The sequence below is a fragment of the Fringilla coelebs genome (genome assembly GCF_963513975.1).
Source record: "Fringilla coelebs genome assembly, chromosome: 8".
Lineage (NCBI taxonomy): Eukaryota > Metazoa > Chordata > Aves > Passeriformes > Fringillidae > Fringilla > Fringilla coelebs.
The window spans coordinates 34,199,609-34,220,863 of NC_140066.1; the positions used below are offsets into that span (position 1 = coordinate 34,199,609).

The following is a 21,255-nucleotide window of genomic DNA, read 5'->3' on the forward strand; positions in this document are numbered from 1 at the left end:
TTTGTTGAGAAAAGTGCTTTTTCTTTGTTTCTTCTGTTAAATGTATTTATGTCAAAAGTTTGAAATAATTACATAGGTTAAGGTGGGGATGTGTTTTGGATATATTGCTTTTATTTATTGTTGTCCAGTATGTGATGGCTCAGTCTACATTCACTGAATAACACATCTCTGCTCAGTGGGAGCTTGGGGAAATTCCTCATTTTCTTTGCTGTCACTGGCAGTTTTCTGTTCCTCCTTTGTGGCTGAAACAGGTGCCAAGTGATTGATCACTTCCTGCAGAATATCCTTGCTTTCACTTGGAGGAAGATTGCTGAAATAATACTGAGGTACCAGCTCTGCAAATCTGGGGAGGAAATCACACAAAACATTATTCATTTTTAATTGATTTTTTAAATACTTGAATAATTATTTCCAGGTATATATAAAAAAGCTACAAAGTTGAAATATCAACCCAAAACTCTGCAAGAATCCAAGATTCTCTGCAAGATGTAGTAGGAATTTGTGCTTTCAGTAGCCTGGCACTGAAAATCCTCAGCCTGCACTTGAGCTGCAATGCAGTTCCCAGTGCTGCAGGTTGCATTAAATAGGAATTTCCCTGCTTTACAGCAGAGTTGTTCAATAGCATTATGAAAAAAGCCCTCCTGTAAACATGGGAAATAGAAAAGATGGGAGAGTGAAATGTATATTCTTTGTGTAAAGAGATTTTTGCAGAAGGAGCACTCTGGTCTCTCTCTGAATCCATAAACAGGCCGTGATTCAGCTGGCTGGGTACAAAAATATTTTAAGAATAGGATTTACTGGAAAATAGGTTTTCAGGGAGCAAAGACCTTTCCAGCTGGATTCATGTGTGAGCACACTGCTCTGTTAACTCTGTTTGAAATTTTTTTCTGTATATTTTACCTTGTAAGAAACTTTTGCAGCTCATAATGTGGGCTCTTTCAATTGATTACAGCTACAGTGGCAACTGTTGAGAATAGTGAGGGCCTGAGATCACAGATCTTCCCCTTTTACTTTTTTTATCCTCCCAAAGGGATTTTGTGGCTTTAGGAGTGAAGGAGCAGTTGCATCACAGTTCACTTACAGATGGGGGGAGATCTCAGAGACAACTCTGATGGAATTGCCCTCTGAGATGCTGAACTCATGGAATAAAACCCACTCTGGAATCCTCCTGGAGTTGTAGTAGGATGAGAAGGGGTGGAGCTGGGCCACTTGTTTGTGTGTTAACATCAAATACTTCCCTGAGCCATCCACATCACGAGCAATCTAAAAAACAATGTGGAGAGTTATCCATTATTTAATTGATAAGTGCCTTTTAGATTTAAACCAGAAATTAAACTTTCCTTCAGATACTTTCAACTGGAACCTCTTCCCAAGTTTGTGTGGGAAAGCTTGGGAGTGGATACCATGAAATGAGACTGAGAGAAAATGCTCTGTGCATTTGGAAGGAAGCTGCAACAAGTGAGTAGAAAACTATCTTAGTTTGGCTTTGCAAGTCTGTGTGAAAACATACAAACATGGATTCTTTAGGACATAAACTTTTCATAGACTTAAATAAAATGTGTCAGCCCATGAAATGTGCAGTTGGGAGAGGTGATTTTTGTGTGCAGTCTGTGCACAGGGATGTGAAGGAAGGCCTGGGGACTCAAGTGGGAATAAATCAATCTAGTTTACATTTACAATTACAGTTAGAGTGCCTTCCTGAGATGAGGCAAGCTCTCTGTTATGCACACCTAAATATATCCAAGTCATTTCTCTATTTCCAGGCAATTTTCACCTTCAAAAAGGAGATAATTCCTGAGAGAATATTACAATTTCAAGAGGTTTTTTTGAGGTGTAAGAGTTCTTTGAGTGAAAGGCATATTGGCAGTTTTTTTCTTGCTATGGAGAGTGTGAACTCCATGCAGTGAGAGATGAACCCCAGAGAAAAGGCTGAAATGAGAAGTGTTTGATACACTGGGAAAAAAAATGGCTTTTATGGTAATCAAGAGATTTCACTAATGAACTTGAGCTTTCTGAAAGCATTCTACATAATTTAACAGTGCAGGAAGATGAAAACACAGTGTTTTTCCTTACATGCATGAAGTAACCAGATAAAAGAGCTTTCTTAATGCTTAGAAGATTTGCTTCTGATCCAAAGTCTGGTTCTGAGATGGGAAGTTCAATGCGCTTCATGATCTCCACCAGCTCGGCTCTGATCATCTCTGCCATGCTCAGAGCAGAGCAGCTCAGGAAATACTCACAGCACCACTGCTCCCTGCTGAAGTCTGTGGGGGAAAAAAACAATGTTTTGGCTTAAAGCAGAATCCCACTGATGCAGAGGTGCTGGTCTGTGCCATAAATGCTCTTACACTGCTGCAGATGATGTCCAAAGTTCTAGAAATGAGCCATACAGACAGCTTAGGCTCAGCTCACAAAGCAAGTGGGCAATACTTGATATCCTCAGTTAGTTTTATAGAATTGCAGCTATTTCTTCCTGAATCTAATCCCTTTGCTCTGTTATGAGTAAAGCTTCCTAAAGAATGAATAGCAATTCTGTTTTTCAAGCCTTGTGGATTTAGGCCAGGATATGGAGTTGAAATCACAGCTGTAAGTGCTGGTGCTGATGCTGCACTCTGGTAAAGAACTGCTTCTCCTGGAGCTCCCTTCAGCATTCCACATGACTGAACAGGAGACAATCCTGCTTCCCTGTCTCAAGTTTTTACTCAGTGCGTGCAAACTTATCCCTCTGCTGTCTGAGCACTGGACTCAGGCTAAATGAACTGGAGCAGGATGCTTGAGCAGGGGGAAATGCAGTGAAAAGTTTCTGCTGCTCTGCAGTCTCCTGGCCTTTATTTGTATTCTTGCAAATTGGACTTAACTACTTTCCATTTGTCCCTTAAATTTTCCTTTCAGTTCCCAGCTATCCTATTCAGTACACAAGTTTTTTAGCTGTGTGTTGGGTGGTTGGGGAAATTGAGGCCCTCCTCAACAGCTTTTATTTATCCTAAACTTGGATTTTGTGCTTCTACAAGAGGAACCATCATTCTGGTTTTGCACAGTGCCACTTCAAAGGACACTTGGAGTAGTGGTTATGGATCCCTGTTGGGTAGGAGATGCTGTTAATATTCATCAGCAATAGCTACTCCCGTAGATTTCTCCCTGCATATCAGCAATTCTAGAAAGAATCACCAGATTTTTGGGTTTGTTTCTTTTTTTTCCAGACTGGTCCCAGTGGGCTTGATGTTGGCTCGGGCACACTTGCCTGGGTGTGTGGGGTTGGCAGAGGCTGCCCTGAAGGCGTTGAAGACGTTGATGAGGGTGAAGTGATCTCCTGCAGGGTGGGAGAAGCGGCGCCAGCGGCTCCGAGCGATCTCCTCTGTGCCAGGAGGGGCGTGCAGGAAGCAGCTGGGAGCTGAGGAAAAACCAAACCAGTGGTGAAAACAGAGGTGCATGCACAAAACCCCACTGGTATTTTTGGGTTTTTCCTTCCTCAGTTGCATTTAACCCCCAGTACTGTGTCAGTGCTGAAGAACTGAACCTGCTGCATTCACTAAGGGTTTATTTTGTGGGTGTCCTTCCAGTCTTGTTTTGTGGGAATCAGAAAAACAGAAACTCCCACAGCACTGAAGGGTTTGATCTGCAGCCTTGGGAGAAGCTTGGATTGATGTAAAAATACAATACACAGATATTAAGCAGAAAAACCATATACTTGCTGATGCAGGAGTACCTGTGACCATGGCTGCAATGGTGAGCATCTCATCCACACACTCAAATTCACACGAAGCCAGCAGTGACTTGGACAGCTGAGGATCCAGGGGGAATTCTGACATTATAATCCCAAATTCAGAGAGGTTTCCATCATTGTCAAGCGCTGCCAGATAATCCAGATCTTCCAAAGCCTGCATCAGGCTTTCAGGAGCTAAGGAAAAGGGAAGAGAATTCCAGTTCTTGAGAGTGGTGCACAGGAATGAATGTCTGAATTCTCACTATAATATTTCAGCTGTGGGAAAATGATACTTCTTTTATTTGACAGTGATTAAGAACAAAAAGGAATGAATGAATGGAAGGCTGATAAAATTATGAAGGAATAAGTTGTAAATCACACTGTTGATACTTTTAATGTCAGAACAATTTTTGTAAAAAGCCCAGACACAATCCTCAATACCCCTAAGACTCTGTCAAAACTGCTTCCATTATTGGCAGTTTTCAGGTGGTTTTTTTATGTTCATTCTTCTTTGAAAGGGGTGGTCACATTTGAGGGGTGCTGAGATACAGAAATGTCTAGGAAAGCTCTTTTATAACCAGAGGAGATAATCTGATATTTACAGAAGTTACAACTGTTATTCTTGCAATCATTTGGAGTTCTCTTAGCTGCCTTTTTAATTATTATACTTCTTTTACACAGATTCTTATAATACCAGAAGATAAATGGGAATGTAGTAAAAGAAAATGTCTCCCTAGCAATTGTCTGTACTTTCTCACTCCACAAAATTCAATGTTCAGTTTTCTTTTCGTGTGGATTATAACTTCCTTACAACCTCCACAGGTAGAAGTGAGAACAGTGAGGCAGCAAAAATAATGAGGGAATATAAGAAAATGTCCTGAGAGGACAGCATTAAGCAAATGAACACTTAAAATTAGGAATTGAGCAGGTCTGAAAGGAAATCTGATGGTGGTAAAAGGAGGTCAAACAAGCATAGAAGAGCTTTATGTGCTTGAGAGAGGGAACCTCAAGTTGAAGTTGTCAGGTCTACACTCCAAAAAATTGTTGCCAGAGCATGAAAAACATGGTGGAAATTTGGGAACTCCTGAAGTGTGAAGGTTCTTTAAGGTTCTTTCCTCCCAGCTCTTTTCCAAGGTAGATTTCTATTCCAGGTTATATTGAATGGTCAATATCTTTCACAGGTAGCAGTTCATTTACATTCCCAACTGCTCTCCAACCACTGCAGCAACTTTTTCCTTACTCCAGCCTAAGGATCTGGTTGATATTTTCTCAGTTTTCTGGATAACAAGTTACATTTGAAGCTGGTGGCAGAAATTCCACTGCAGCAGGACTTGGCCTCATCCCCAGCCCTGGGAAGCTGCACTGGCTGTACATTTGTCAGCTGCTGTCAGTCTGTCCATTAATGGGGAGAAATCCCTAAATAAAATATCCAGACCACAAGCACAGCTGCCCACACAGGCAGGGGGTGCATTTGCACTTGGATCTTCATTAGTAGATGACTAGAAATCATTTCTTACACTCATTAAGAGTGGGAATGTGTATGGCATCACCAAGACTAAAAGGCTGTAATTAGCTGCTAGGTCACATTCTGCCACAATTTCCCCACACATTCTGCAAGAAAATCTTGAGATCAGGTTTTGACTTCACTGGCAGTGAACTGTTTATTGCCATCTCTCTGGAATTAACCACTTGTAGGCAAGGAAAAACTAAAATGGGAAGCAAACAAGCACCTGTTGCTTTTAACCTCATTATGTCTGAAGGGGGAAAATAATTTATTAATTCCCCTTACATGAGCTTTTCCAGAACTTCTCCAGCATCTAAATCTGCTAATGTGACTTTGGTTAAGTTTCAAACACCCAGTTTTCAGACAAATTCTCTCAGGAACCTGCAAATTGCTTTTGAAACTGTGGACCAGCTTCATTTCAGTCTCAGAGTTCTTCCCTCTGCCTGCACAATCCTATCCAGAGAGAACATTCATTATAAAAAATGTGGGGTTTTGTGGGATAAATGATGAGCCCTTGCAAAAGCTGAAGCATCTGAGAAGAAAATACTTAGGAGTTTTAAAGAAATGAGAAGTAGCAGCTGATGATGAATATGAGTCAGTGACAGGAAATAAAATTCAGTGATTGAAAATCAGGGATAGTGAAAGGGTCACTCAAATGTGTAGTAATTACTAGGAGATCATGGAAAGCTATTTTCCAGAATTCAACAAAGTAGTCTGTGCTAGAGCTCACAAAATACATGGTTATATGGCTGCCAATTTCAACCCCCTGATGGCATCAGTAATTTGCATTTTTATGCCCTAGAGTTAGTTGTCTTGAGATTTATAAGCACAAATTACTTCCCTGTCTTGCTATGAGTGCTCTGAAAAAAAAAAAAAAGAAAAAGAAAAAAAAGATTCCTGGAGATTTACTGCCCTAAAAAAGGACAAGACAGTAAAGGTGGATTAGAGCAGGTGAAGGAACAGTAAAAAAGCAAAAATAAAAAAACAAGGTAGGGCTTTTTAGGGCTTCTTGCCAGCACCAGCCACTGCTGCCTTGAGGTGTGAACCACGAGGATTTGTGACTCCACTGCTGCTTTCGCAGCAGCAAAGCTCAAAAAACCTCTCAAGATGTGTCCTGTGCTTTCAACAAGAAGCTGTCACATCCCTGGAATTTTAAAGCTATTTCCTAATCTGGTATTTTCTTTCCCTGCTCTGTGTTCTTTGGCTGCTCAAGACTGGGTAGCTCTGGACTCATTTCAGGAAATCTGACCAGTTTTATGTAAATACAGATCCTGCTTTTGATCCTTCTTAGGTTTAGGAAAGCAAATATATAACTTAATGTTATTGTTAGCACTGGAATAGTTTATCTGAGAGCTTCAAGCTACTTGAAATTATATTCTTGGTTTCATATTTCTGTAACTTTGATGTGAGCAGAGTAAATTCTGTCTCTAAAGACAGCAACACCTGTAGTCTTCAGCACCACATCCCAGATGGCTGAAATGCAAGTGCTCAAGGTGTGAGCAGATAAATTCCAAAGTATTATTCTTGTTGCATTAGGAAGCAAGTGATTTAGGGATTTGGTCACAGTTCTGTAATAAGTGGATATTAGAGATAGGAATGAAACCTAAATATTGTGATTTTTAATAGTCATGACCATTGATACATCCTTTAATCTGAAAATTGTTTAGGGAAATTCTGAATGAATGCAGAATCTGCAAATGCTTTCTCCCCTTGATCCCACAGAGAAATTTTACATGGCTTCATCTTTCTAATGATTCCCTTAGTTCAAACAAGGATTTTCCAGTGATTTACAAAAGTACTCAACATTCCTGCAATCTATGGGACTGGAATTCTTTCGTCCCCTCATAAACCCCAGCAAAGCTCTATCTGATTTACTGATCAGAATGTAAACACACCCCTGTTCTAGGGGCACAGGGTTCCTGATTTACTGATAAGAATGTAAACACACCCCTGTTCTAGGGGCACAGGAATCCTGATTTACTGCTCAGAATGTAAACACACCCCTGTTCTAGGGGCACAGGGATCCTGATTTACTGATCAGAATGTAAACACACCCCTGTTCTAGGGGCACAGGAATCCCTCTGAACCACTTTGGAGCTGCAGTGCCAGGTTCATTTTCCTCTGGCTCATGAATTCCAGAGAGGGGAACGAGCTCTGCTGCATTTGCTGCTCTCGATTATGGCATGAATTAAATGCAGCAGCTGTAAGCCTGACATGTTTGTTGCTTTCATAATGCAGTAATGAGTCAGACCTAATCCAGGCTTTTATTTCTCCTCAAAGAGCAGCAGGGAAAAAAAAAATTCCCTTGAGCACATTGTTGCTGAGCAGAAATAAAATGTTTTACTGATGTATTTTTTGTCTCTTATCTGCTGCATGTTCTCCATGTGCAGGAAACAGATTGAGAAGTACTTCTTGCTGTGAATTCCAGTGTCCTGATTTGATTGTTCACCAGTTCAAGCCCATGTCTTACTCTGTCATCTCAGTGAAAACTTGACTTTGTTTAGGAGAAATTCACCTGGAATTCACAGAATGATCAAGTCCAACCCAGCCCAAACACCCCAACTCAACCCTGGCACCCAGTGCCACATCCAGGCTTTGTTAAACACACCCAGGGATGGGGACTCCAGCGCCTCTTAGAACCCCTAAAACCTCCCTGTGTTTCAGCTGCAAAGACAAGGTGAGAATGTTTGCTGGAACAGAAACAGTGCAGAGGGAAGCCTCTGGCACACAGGGGATGCTGCAATGTTTTTCTCCTTTACTCCTAGGGAACTCAGCTCCAAGGAGGTGAAGAGCCATGGAACAGCCAAACCCATGGCAGGGATGGAACTGGGTGATCTTTAAGGTCCCTTCCAGTCCAAACCATCCTTGGGTTTGTTTGCCTGATGTGTTTTGAGTTCTGTGAGTTGGTCTAACACAAGAACTGACTCCCCTGACAAATTTATCCCATGGGTGCTCCAGTTTGTTTCAGAGAATTTCACATCAGGCACTTCAAACTCTGTGTTCTGACTGGGGGAGCTTTGCACTCATCTCTGGAGGGTTCTGTAGGGGTCAATCCAAGTGCTGGCAGGAAAAAAGTTCACTGTCTGCTCCAAAGTGGAAAGAAAGGCAATGTGTGATGTGTCCTGGTTAAAGGAAGAGCTGTGCTGGATCATCAAAGCTGTGTCTCAAATGTTTAATTGTGTAAGGCAGGAAGCAGCCAAGAAAATTGTGCAGACTTTCTGCTCTCCTTTACGAGCATCCCTGCAGTGTTTGGGGGATTTTTTCTTTGTTCCAAACTGTTCAATACCTGCACCTGACACTCCTGACCTAGTCAGCAAAAGCTTTGTCATATGTGTTGTCCATCCAAGTAAAGCCAATTCTTTCACTCATCAAATACCTTCAAAATTTTTTACACATCAGGACGCTTTCTTCAGCTGCACTATCCAACAATACAGCCAAAACTTAGAATTTCTGCATCTGTGAAAGCCTTATGTGCCTCTAGCACTTCATGCTGTCTGAATGGTGTCCCCACTGTGCCTTTAAATCCAAAAATGCCAAATGCTTTTCCTCATATAATTCTACTAATTCCTTCTACAGTTCAAGACCAACTTTCTTCATATCCAGGAAAAGCATTAAAATGTTTTAGTATATTTTTTTAATAGTAAAATATGTTTTAAATTTGAGTGGGAGCAAACTATTCCATAAGCATTTTCCATGAAGATTTTGTGGGTTCAGCAGAGGAGAGGACACTCACAAGGCCAAAATACTTCAATTCTCATTGGTTTTGAATTAATTACCATCAGACTGGTCATGTTTTTTCCCTATTTCTTTTAGGCATGTTTCTGCTAAACAACACACAAGGGAAAAGTAGAATAAATTTTTCTTAAAAATTCCACTTAACCATCTATTGCAACATCCAACAGTGAGAATTAAGACTTTATAACTGATTAATTACAGAGAAGAGATCATTCCAATTTTGTGTAAGCACACAAGGAAAGGCAAGATAATACAAGAAATTATCCTGTTTGAACTGGAAAACTTTCAAGAATGAAGCCAGCAATCCCCAAACAACGAAATCAGGGCTATTTCACTCACTTTAATGGGTTTCAAAGCAACAGCAGAACCTACAGTGGCAATTGGGGTTTGTGATAAGCCAGAACAGAGGAAAATATCCTTCTATAGAAAAAAATCTAAATTATGAAGTCAGGGGGAAAAAAAAGGCAACTTCCTTCAATCTCTGCAACTTCCTTCAATCTCTTACCTCAAAATTCAGTGTTTTCCCTGCCTAGTATTGAAAGTGTATTTGAGTTTATTTTATAAGGAATATTGTCCTTAAGGAACAGCCCATTGTAAATTTGAGGTGGGAGATGCTGGAGGATAAGGAGGAAGCTCATTTCCTCCACACACGTCCCCCAGGTAACAACAGTGGTTTGTTTGGGTTGTAAACTTTTGATTAAAGGAATATATTTCGTTGGATATCTGTACAATACCTTGTACAACAGGGCACAAATTTTCTTTGTGGGTTACAGGAAAATAATATGTAACCTAGATGAGAAGATACTTGGAATATTGATTTTTTTTTTTTAGCATTCCAATTCCATTCAGATACTTTATGGTCTTTTTTTCTAAGTGCTATTGAGCTGAAAACTGCTGTAGCAGGTAAGTGGGAAAAGCAGGGTGATATTATTACAAGTCCTTAAAGAAAAAACAATCCTGTGAGTGACAGGGTAAAATTAACCTGGAAAGAACTTCTAAAATAATGATTAAAATATGTGAAATTGGTGCATCCTCTTACCTGGGCTGCTGATGAAGTCACAGTGTGCAAAGCCTGCTATGTCCATCCTCTTCAGGAACAGGACCAAGCTGGTGAGGTTGGATTCCTGAACTTTAGCTGGAATTTCTGCCTTCATTTCCTTGTGTGTAAATTCTTCAGGGTACAAGCAGAAGATTTTCCCTGGAAGAGAATTCAGGAAAATTACCTTTTTTAAAATGCTTCCTCCTCACGTTGCCACGTTGGTTGTATTAATTAATTTGAGCTAATGGATTTAAATTTTGAGCTAATATTTCTACCTGATGGAGACATGCCCAGAATTTGTTTATGCACCTCTGCTTGACTTTGGCTGATAGGCTGGGTTAGAACAGAGTCTGCTCTGATTCTAGGATTGTACACCTTTAAATGAAAGAGACACCAAGCATCAGACAAGTACACAAGGGCTGCAAAAATATGAATGGTCTGTACTGAATTTCTCTCTAGGTCATTTTACAGAAAGGGTAGTAACAGTTTTCATTTCTTTTTGTTTCAGCAGCTTGGGAAGGGGAGCACTCAGCACCCTGACAAACTGACAGATGTTTTGCAGTCACTCTAAGTGTGCTCTGAGATAAATGTCTTTTTTTTCCCCCTGAAGAAATGTACCTTACTGAAGCAGAAAATGGTATCATCAAGAAAAACATCAGAAAATATTATTTATTTCTTGCAGTGACAGAATCCCAACCTTTTCTGATAGTATTTTGCTCCCTAACTCCAGATTTTTGTCTTAATACTGAAATTACAGGAGATGAGGGCTGTATTAGAGATATCTGATGCCATGTTTTATAGTTATCTTAATTATGTTTTATTTGGATTAAGCTGAGGAGCTGATTCAGTCCCTGCTCTGGCCACAAGCCTGTGGTGTCCAGCAAGACATAAAACTGCCAGGATAAGGCAGCCCTCTACTCCTGCCTTCTGAATCAACTCTAAATGCTTTAAGGAGATTAAAAGAAGATAAAAAATTTTAAAAAAAGAAATATCCTTCAGTGCAGGGCACAAATTTCTTTTCCTGCAGGTGAATTGCTGATTTACCCCAGCTGCAAGGCTCAGGTGGGATTTTGCTCTGCACTGAACTTTTCCTGTTCTCTCTGTGCTCAGCTGACTTTGGCTGAATGGGAATTTGAACTGGGGAGGGAGGAATACCACAGGACTAAACAAAATAATTGAATTAAAGGTAAAAATTGCCTCCCTGATAGAGGTGATTTGATAGACATCAGGATTGTTGGATCTGGTTTGTTCCCATTGATTTGTATTTAAAATTCACAAAATTTGTAATTTGTTGAATTGTACTTTGGGCTTCACGTTACCATGGCAGTGAAATTCATTTCTGCCATCCAAGAAAACTGCAGCTGTAGGAATAAGTTTAAGAAATAAGCATGGTCTAATTGAAAACTGCTTTTGGGGCTCTTCTTCCTTGCACACAAAACTGTAACTTTTAAACTTGCCTTGAGACTGAGTTAGTTCATAATTCCCAGTTAAAAAACTTTTAAAGTGACAGATTTTTGCAATGCAAATGAAAGGTACTGGTAGTTCACAAGCTTTTGCCTGAAATACTTGCAAGGCCAATCAGGATTAATGATCTCTGCTCCAAAATTTTAGGAACACTACACTCCAATTTTGGTTATTCCACCTTGTACTATAGAAAGGAAATGTATTGCATTGTTTCTATTGTCTGTTACTGGAATTTTTATTTTAACCAGGACATTTACAAAACCTGTAGTAGTGCAGCTCTCCTGTTCATGCTCCTACACAGTTACTCATCCCTTAGGACATCAGTTTTGTAGAAATAAAACAAATGAGATTCTTTTTTTTTTTTTTGCAGCTGCACTTATCCTTTCCAAGGTGGAAAACAAAAAAATGAGCCCAAACTTAGAATGAACTGGAAAAGGTTAAGCATTAATTAGATAAATCAATTTATCTAATTATTTCTAATGCAATTAGATAAATTGCAGCATTTGGATGGGAGCACATGTCCAGGAGAAGCACAAGCAGCTTGAAAAAAACAGAGATTCCCTGTGTGGGCAATTACTAAATCATTAAATAAGGGATGAGAATAATCTCCTAAACCAGGTGGTCTGCCAAGAGGTGCCTAAGAAGTGATTTTATTTTGCTTTCTGTATAAAATACTGAAGAGAGATTCATGACTGATAGGCCAGAACTCAGGTGAGATTTATTTTGCAAACAATCTGTCATGAGTTTGGTGTCCAAAAAAGAGTGGCAGTTTCAACTGGAAGCATTCATCTGGCTTTAGACACTTCAAAAATCCAATTTCTGATTGAATCTGGGAAGTAACTGTGATTTCTTGCCTGGTTTTCACATGAGATATCCATGAAAATTACTTAAATTCTATTAATTTGTCTGTTAAAAATATCATAGAACCTGTGCTGTGAAAGAGAAAACCACATGATCCTCTAGAGATTATTTGCATTAATCTGAGCTGCACAATTCCCTCTCCCCTGCCCTGAAAATCCCTTTTGCAGAGTTTATTTTGGACCAAGTGCTTCTGGCTCCCTTCACTGACCTTTCTTGTCTCCAGACCAACATCGATGACAAAAGTCACATTTTTAGTCCAGACCAGAGGTTCTCCAGAGCTGGTGGTGAGTAGCACTTTCCTCCTGTATTTTTTGCAGCATTTCTGCTTGTTTTGAATGAGTTTGGGAGCCAGGTCTTGTTTTGTGGGGTACAAAGGGATGGGGATGAGTTCTCCAAGGTCAGGGTTTAAATTGGGTTGCTCCTGTCTGATCATCTGATAAGCTTTTTCAATTTCCTGTAATCAAGAGAAATACATTTTTTCCTTACAGAATTGTTATATTTTTAGTCCAACTGCAACACATAAAATGATCAAAACCTCCCTACTTTCCCTTAATTATTATATTTGAGAAGATGTAATTATTGGAAAGGTTTGATTTTTTTTCCCCCCAATGATTAATAAACCCTATAAAGATTTAATAAAGTCAATAAAATGTCCCTAACTTGTGTTGATGGAACATCACCTTTAAAAGAGTTCACAGATCCAGAGGTTGGATATGAATTGTAAAAGCTTTTTGTTGTTGTTTCAGTGTTTTGTTGTTGGGGGGGTTAATAATAAACCATTTATGTTCTGCACGATTTTTTGAAAGGCATACAAAAATAATTCATGGCCTTCCTCAGTCTGAAAGGGAATTTTTTTAAAAGCATTTTTATTAGCAAAGGTTTTGCAAAATTGAAAAGCCAGACTGAGTTTCTCTTTGAGAGTGACACCACATTTCCAGCAGTTATAGGTTGAAAGTGCTCCATAAAAATTGTTATAAAGATACAAGAATGACATCTAATAGCAAGGCTGGCAGCAGGGCAGCTCGTAAATCCTGATGTTCTTGGTTAATTCATATTTTTGTTTAGTTTAAAAGACAGTTGAGTGCTTGGGAACAGTGAACCATTACCACGATGAAACTTTAAATCACAGTTAAACAAGAATTCATGGGATGTTCTGGTTGGTAATGAGTGTTCTGTTCATTGTGAGAGAGAAAAATGAGTGATCTCTTCTTGGCAAGAAAGAAATTCCTATTCTACTTTTGTGGGGAATTTACCTGTCAAAAACCCCTTTTAAGCAGAAATAAAAGTTTTGAAATGGAAAGAGTGTGTGTTTTTCCTCTGACATTATCTATTGTAAATATGGGGACTAACACAGAGAATTAATCACTTTATCATTTCTAAAATTGGTGCCTATGAGGTTTAAAACTGATTATTGACATTATTAAAAGTATTTCATATCTATCCCCCTTTTAACAATGAAAAGCAACAAACACTACCTGGGTAGTTTGTGGTAAATTATCTTTGCTGTGAAAAGTCATTATTTCCTGGGGATTTTGTTGTTCTAAAGCAGATTTAATGATACACAGTGGAAGACTGGGGATCATTATCAGGAAAATAATAATAATAATCACAAATACTGAAATATTTATTTGGTTGTCAGATTACTTTGACAGCTATAAAGCACCTGCTGGTGCAGTGAATGTAGGGAACCACTGCTGTCTACAGAGATTCAAAGGTGGCACTATTTAGAATGGCCAAGCCTGTACAGATTCCTGATTTTCTGTCACACCTCTGAAGTGACATTTTCCTCCTGCTGCTGTGCACACAAATGGTTGGGAAGAAGAATCCAAATGGAAAAATCTCCTTGGGAGGTTGAACGTAAAAACACCCCTGTGCTGTAGAACATGGATGGAGGCTGGACCTGTGTCCATGTGTCCATTCCTACCCAACAGGGATAACACAAACTGTGGGATGCCCAATGCCAGGACAGGTTATTAAATCCCTGCCCTTGTGGCCTGTGTGTGCTGCTTTTACAGCTTTTTGTATCACACAAAAGGATGGTGGCCTTTCTTTAAACCTACAGAAAATATATATATTTTCTACACAATATTTATGTGTTATGCAGATATTTTATATGTATAAAACATTGTTATGTATGCCAAGACTTCTTTGAAGGAAAACGCTGAAATTATAAAACCTGGTGGCACAAATGCTGCCTTAGCTACTAAGGTCAGATAAAAAAATGACATTTCCTGATTAAAATCAGAAAGAGAACACGTTTGATTCCTAGACAAGCTACCTAGGACAGAGGCTAGACAGAGTTAAAGGAATACAGCAGGCATTTATTAAAAGACCTTCACAGGACACACCCTGGGCAGTACAAGAGCCTGGCCAAGGCTCCACCCAAGATGGATGGCATGTCAAGAGTTTTCACACTTTAATAAATTTTTTTCCATTTCCATATTGGGGTTAATGTTGAAATGTTGTTGCTTTCAGAATATCTGACCGGAATGGACAGCCAGGAGTTTAATCAAAGATTCTTTGTGCAATATTTTTGCTTAAATATAGGAGACAATATTGATTCTATTTCTAATGTAGATGAACCCAAGATGGATGGTGTATCACGAGTTCTCACACTTCTATAAGTTTTGGTCCATTTCCATATTGGGGTTCATTGTCCAATTCCAGCTCCAGGTGATGCAATCCCATCCTCCCAGATTGCTCTCCCCAGTTCACTGTTTGCACTTTTTGGGCCTGGAAAAAGATTTTGTGTGACTGAACTGTGAGGAGAACTTGCTGACACTTTATATGAAGTTCAGAGTTATTTCCTAATGCAGTCCAGAATCTGGAAAATATGAAAGCTAAAACTGAAGGCATCAGTTCAACAACTTACTTGCTCAGATGCCAGGAAGATGACAATGTCCCCCTTCTCCCTGGCGTGGTGGATCTCCAGGAGCAGCCTGAGGGCAGGCAGGAAGGGGTCCCTGTGGGCGCTGCAGGAGAACACGGCCTGGGCGCGGTGCCTGCCCCGCACACGCAGCACGGGGACGCTGCCACAGAAGCCCTGCAGGGTGCTGCACATGTGGGGGGCAGTCAGCAGCACCAGCCTCAGCTCTGCTCTGGCTGCCAAGACCCCTTTCAGGAGGCCAAGCAGGGCATCCGTGGCCACAGTCCTTTCGTGCACGTCGTCCAAGACGATGACGCTGTAGCAGCTCAGGAGGGGCGTGGACATCATTTCCCTCTGCAGCATCTCATCTGTGGAGTACCTGCAGCACAGACACACAACACTCCACCAGGTCATTGTGAGAAATTAATTCAGTGTCTTGGGGGCAGTTTGGTTCTTTCTGTTCCAACAGGAAAGGTTTGATAAGAATGGGGTGTATTTTTAGTCCCAGTTACATGTTTAAATCTTTCTTTTAGCAGCTACAAACCTGATGTGATTCAATGACACTCAGAGACAGTGGTGGAAAGGATGCTCCAGGCAATAGCAGAAATCCTCCTGCCCTGAAATCATCTCTTCATCTTCTATCACATGCCATAAACAATTCCTGAGCTAGGAACAAATCCCTTTGGATGAGGAAAAGAAGGTGCACTTGAGGCAGAACCAGAACCAAGATGAGCAATTAATTTGTACCATAAGGTCCTCCTCACCTCTCTCCCTGCTGCTGACAGGTTTTTGAAAGGATTTTATTTTTGTTGTGTTGATCAGCAGGACTTGGAATTCTTAAAGCAGGTTTTGATGTGTGAGAGGAAGGGATTCATCTCCCTCTCAACAGGAGCAGCTGCAGGAAGTTCTGCTGTGGGATAAGGTTTAAGGAGTTCTCCACAGACAGAGAAAGGATAGGCAAGAGGAAGAGTGGTGGAAATTGATTTTCAGAAGTGGTGAGTGTCCTCTTCTCCACTGGAAACTGGTGGCTGAGAAAAAAACTTGTGGTCTAGATATGATACTTTGTGCCTCCCATATTGAGGAACCAGAGAAAATAATTCTCATAACTTTCTGGGAGGCTCAAAAGCTGAATCCTTGTGTTCCTGCTGTCACCTGCCTGTACTTGCTACATTAAGTGCATTTTTTATCTCCCAAAAATCCCCCTGATTGCTATTTTCCTCTTGTTGCTGGATATACCCTCTTCTAGGCATGTTTTATGATTGCTTTTGAATTTTAAATTTACTTTGGGAAAAATTGTTCCCTGTTCTCTTCTGGTATTGAACATTCCTGTACTGGAAAATAGGAAAAAAAAAAAAAAAGTAGAGGAAAAGAAAAAGAGGTTACTGAGGGGCTTAATGAAGTTTTTAATGGACAGTAAATCTCTGCTATGATTTACCCCAGAATGCCTCCTTCAAACCTTTTAGTGCTTACTGATTAATCACAGAATCTCTGCAGAGGAGAGAGCTCACTGCAGTCTGAAACTTCCATGTGAGGGGAGGAGCAGGGCAGGCTCTGATCTGTGCTCTGTGGTGGCCAGGACTGAGGGAATGAACAGCTGGAGGGGTTCAGGCTGGATTTAGGGAAAGGTTTTTCCTCAGTGTGCTGGGAATGGGCACGGCCCCGAGGCTGCCAGAGCTCCAGGAGTTTGGACAACACTGCCAGGGATGCCCAGGGTGGGATTGTTGGGGTGTCTGTGCAGGGCCAGGAGCTGCGCTGGATGATCCCTGTGGGGATCCTTCCCTGGGGACCCTTCTACGTCAGTGCACCGTGATTTTAAAATATGCTACAACATTCCAAAGCAGCTTTGATTTTTATTTACAAGATCTGCAGCGCTGCCAGCTTCCCCAGCCACACCTTGTCCCAAAGGCACTGTGAAAAATGCGTATTTTATGACTGGCTTTTTGCAAACATTAAAATGAATATTATATGTGTTGTGTTATAAAGTTATGCTGCATTAATTCTCTTAAGCAGTGTGTTAAATATAGTTTTAGGTTATAACAAAATGTTAAAATAGAAACTATGCTATGTAGGATACTTTTTTTTAAAGAAAGGACTCTCACTGAGATAGCAGCCACAGGACACCTGAATCTTTCAGAGAAAGAAAATTTATTGCTCCAGTATCAGGAGAAATGAACTTCTTCCTGCCTTGCTCAGTCAGGGTGACACGGTTAGGATTATGAGGAAGAAGCTGACACTGACCAGACAGAATCCTGTGTTTGAATGGAATTTATGCATCATGTATGAGGTGTATGAATATGCAACAGGCTATTGTTTTTAAGGGTGAATCCTTCGTTAACGTGGGTCCTTTTTCGGGCTTATGCTGCCTAGAAAAAGGTACCCGGACATCCGTAACTCTTTCTTCTATTGTCTCATATTGTCCTAATGCAAATAGTCCAAATTATTATTACTCTAATTGTATTACTATTTTTATAGCCCTTTTATTACTATTAGACTTTTAAAATTTTACAAACGATTGGCGTTTTTCCCAGGCACCCACCTGAGGATGGTCTCGGGCGCGCAGCAGCTCTCGAAGGGCACGCAGTATCCCACCTCATGGCCCACGCCCAGCTCCATCTGGTCGGCCACACGCAGGGCCAGCGCCACGGCGGCCTGGGGCAGCACCTGCGTGCACACCACGGCCCCGCGGGCCCGCAGCGCCAGGCAGTGCTCGGCACACCACTGAGGGACCTGCGGGACAGCACAGCACCAGCGTGAGGGATGGACGGGCTGTTTTGGAAACCCCCGAGGGCCCGCAGGGTCGGGCAGTGCTCGGCACACCACTGAGGGACCTGAGGGGACAGCACAGCACCAGCGTGAGGGATGGACGGCTCTTGGAAACCCCCGAGGGCCCGCAGGGTCGGGCAGTGCTCGGCACACCACTGAGGGACCTGCGGGACAGCACAGCACCAGCGTGAGGGATGGACGGCTCTTGGAAACCCCCGCAGGGCCGGGCAGTGCTCGGCACAGCGCTGAGGGACCTGCGGGACAGCACAGCACCAGGGTGAGGGATGGACGGCTCTTGGAAACCCCCGCAGGGCCGGGGAGTGCTGGGCACACCACTGAGGGACCTGCGGGACAGCACAGCACCAGGGTGAGGGATGGACGGCTCTTGGAAAACCCCGAGGGCCCGCAGGGCCGGGCACATCGCTGAGGGAGCTGCGGGGACAGCACAGCACCAGGGTGAGGGATGGACGGCTCTTGGAAAACCCCGCAGGGCCGGGGAGTGCTCGGCACACCACTGAGGGACCTGCGGGGACAGCACAGCACCAGGGTGAGGGATGGACGGGCTCTTGGAAACCCCCGAGGGCCCGCAGCGCCAGGCAGTGCTGGGCACACCACTGAGGGACCTGCGGGGACAGCACAGCACCAGGGTGAGGGATGGACGGGCTCTTGGAAACCCCCGCGGGTCCGGAGTGCTGGGCACACCGCTGAGGGACCTGTGGGGACAGCACCAGGGTGAGGGATGGACGGCTCTTGGAAACCCCCGCAGGGCCGGGCAGTGCTCGGCACACCACTGAGGGACCTGCGGGGACAGCACAGCACCAGGGTGAGGGATGATGGACGGCTCTTGGAAACCCCCGCGGCCCGCCGGGCCAGGCAGTGCTCGGCACAGCGCTGAGGGACCTGCGGGACAGCACAGCACCAGGGTGAGGGATGGACGGCTCTTGGAAACCCCCGCAGGGCCGGGCAGTGCTAGGCACACCGCTGAGGGACCTGCGGGACAGCACAGCACCGCCATGAGGGCTGGGCGGGATCAGCGGGCTCAGCTCTCTTGGGAACCATGATCGGGTCAAACCATGAGCTGAGTGAATCAATGTTATCAAAAGCGCTTCAGGAATTTAATTTTTTCCCCCGTTATTTTTTGTAAAGCGGAACGGCTGAGGGAGCTGGGGGTGCTCAGCCTGCAGAAAAGGAGACTCAGGGCTGCCCTCATCACTCTCACAGCTCCTGAAAGGTGCCTGTGCTCAGCTGGGGCTGGGCTCTGTCTGCAGCAGCACTGACACAACCAGAGCACACAGCCTCCAGCTGCACCAAGGGAAATACAGGCTGGAGAGCAGGGAAAAGTTTTCCACAGAAAGAGTGATAAAGTTCTGGAATGGCTGCTGGGGAGGTGCTGAGTCCCCATCCCTGGGTGTGTTTAACAAAGCCTGGATGTGGCACCGGGTGCCAGGGTTGAGTTGGGGTGTTGGGGCTGGGTTGGACTCGATGATCTTGAAGGTCTCTTCCAACCCAGTGATTCTGTGAATTCTGTGAAAGAGCCTAGTAAAGAAAATTAAATTAAAATATCCATGTGTTGTTGTTATGAGAAATTAAAATTGCATTAAAAATATAATCTTAATGGATGTATTAGGTTTCAAATCCTTCATTTAATCAACATCTAAACCTAGGTGCACCAGCCACGTATAATTTATTTCTGTATACTTATATGCATTTCTAGAAATGTTTAAAAACCAACCAGCAATGTGCTACATTTATTAAAGGTTCAATAAAATTTGCCTTGTTAAAAGACAATTTAAAAGCTAACATTTCTTAGCAAGTTGTTTACTATTACACAAGTTTTTTGTGTGTAAATTACAGGCAATAACAAGGAGTAAAAACCTGGCACTTCAAAAATTATTTGAGTGTGAATCATTTTTATGGGAACATAGGAATTTTCAGGGAGACGTGTGATGTGTCTAGTTTAAAATGTGATCTCTAGAAATGTCCAGCATTGAAGTCTGTTGGATATATGAGATGCCCTGTAACAGTAATTATCCTGCAGCTCTACCTGCAAGAAATTTTTCTCCTGATCCCAGTCATAAACAACATTATTTTGGCTGGTAGCACTTACTTGAAAATTCTCTTCTACTCTCTGTGACAGCAGGCCTGGGTTGTTATATATTGGTAAAGCAGAATTTCATAGTCCTGACTGATACTTGTGTGCTTAGACTCAGCTGAGATTGTGGCTTCAGTGGTTTCTTTTAACATGAGTTTTGTAAAGTAATTTTGTGCTGTTAGAGAAAACATTTGCTCCTGGCTGAAGGGGGGGAAAGACCATTAATTCTCCCTGAGAATCAGCCCTGCTGATTTCAATCCTTCATTCCCTGGGAATGTTTTGTCACTTTGTCTTATGACAAATCCCCTGTATTTCTTTCCTGATACAGCATTAACCAGAACCAAAACACAAAGTAGCTTCAATTTTTTTTGAGTGCTTTAAGAAAGTTATTAAAATGTTTAATATATTTTAAATCTGTACTTGACTGCATTAGTCTCCCTTCACCTTCTGTATTTCACTTTCGCTTTCTGGCCTTAATACTTGGATTACAATAGTTACAGTGACTGAAATTCATACCTCATTAAATGTTCTAAAAATACATTCAAAAAACCCCAACCAAGTCTGTTGTACTGACCTGGGAGCTCTTGCCAGTCTTAGCATCTCCTGACACAATCACAATTTGATTATGAAGCAAAGTTTCCATGAAAGTACATTTTTCCTGCCATATTGGAAGCTCTTCTCTCTCTTTCATCAGTCTATAATAACGGGAGGAGTAAGGCAAGCCATCAAAAGGATTAAGCTCTAAATCTTCTCCACAGACAAGAATTTCCTCTTCATCCCCGTCGCTGCCATCGAGTAATTCTGAAAAGCAGTGGTTCTCTGGAGAAGAGGTTAAAAACTCCATTTTTCTTACATATATTATTCCCAGCAAAAGCACATTAGTGATGGAAGGAGTCCTTTGTGTGCTGATTGATCATTTTGGCCCCCTAAACCTGAGCAAATCCATTTTTCCTCGCTCCAGGATTAGTATTCACAGCTCTTGGGTTTAAAAGTCCAGGCTCAGGCAGTGTCCAGCTGCCTTTGTGGTCTGCTTGTCTCCCTCTGGGTGGTTTAACAACCCCAGTGAGCCTGGAGAAAATATATTTTTAAAAAATAATCACCCAAAAATCTTCCAAATGGCAGCAACGGAAACAGAAAGAGAAGCTGAGCAGATTTTGCAGCTCAGCATTGAGTCCAGCCCGTGAGTCCCAGTGTTTGCTCTCGTCCAGGCTGGGGAATAATTGGGCAG

General features: G+C 42.1%; 1 protein-coding gene across 1 annotated transcript; it reads right to left on the reverse strand.

The window, feature by feature from the left end:
• Window positions 1-139: 139 nt before the first annotated feature.
• On the reverse strand, window positions 140-20,871 carry DHX32 (DEAH-box helicase 32 (putative); the record flags this gene model as incomplete). Its single annotated transcript, XM_084210243.1, has 11 exons — window positions 140-343; window positions 1,082-1,263; window positions 2,074-2,264; window positions 3,236-3,391; window positions 3,707-3,898; window positions 9,982-10,140; window positions 10,257-10,356; window positions 12,515-12,760; window positions 15,179-15,551; window positions 17,709-17,899; window positions 20,602-20,871. 11 exons carry the CDS (start codon window positions 20,869-20,871, stop codon window positions 151-153), a joined length of 2,253 nt encoding a protein of 750 aa, XP_084066369.1. The 3' UTR covers window positions 140-150.
• Window positions 20,872-21,255: the final 384 nt, after the last annotated feature.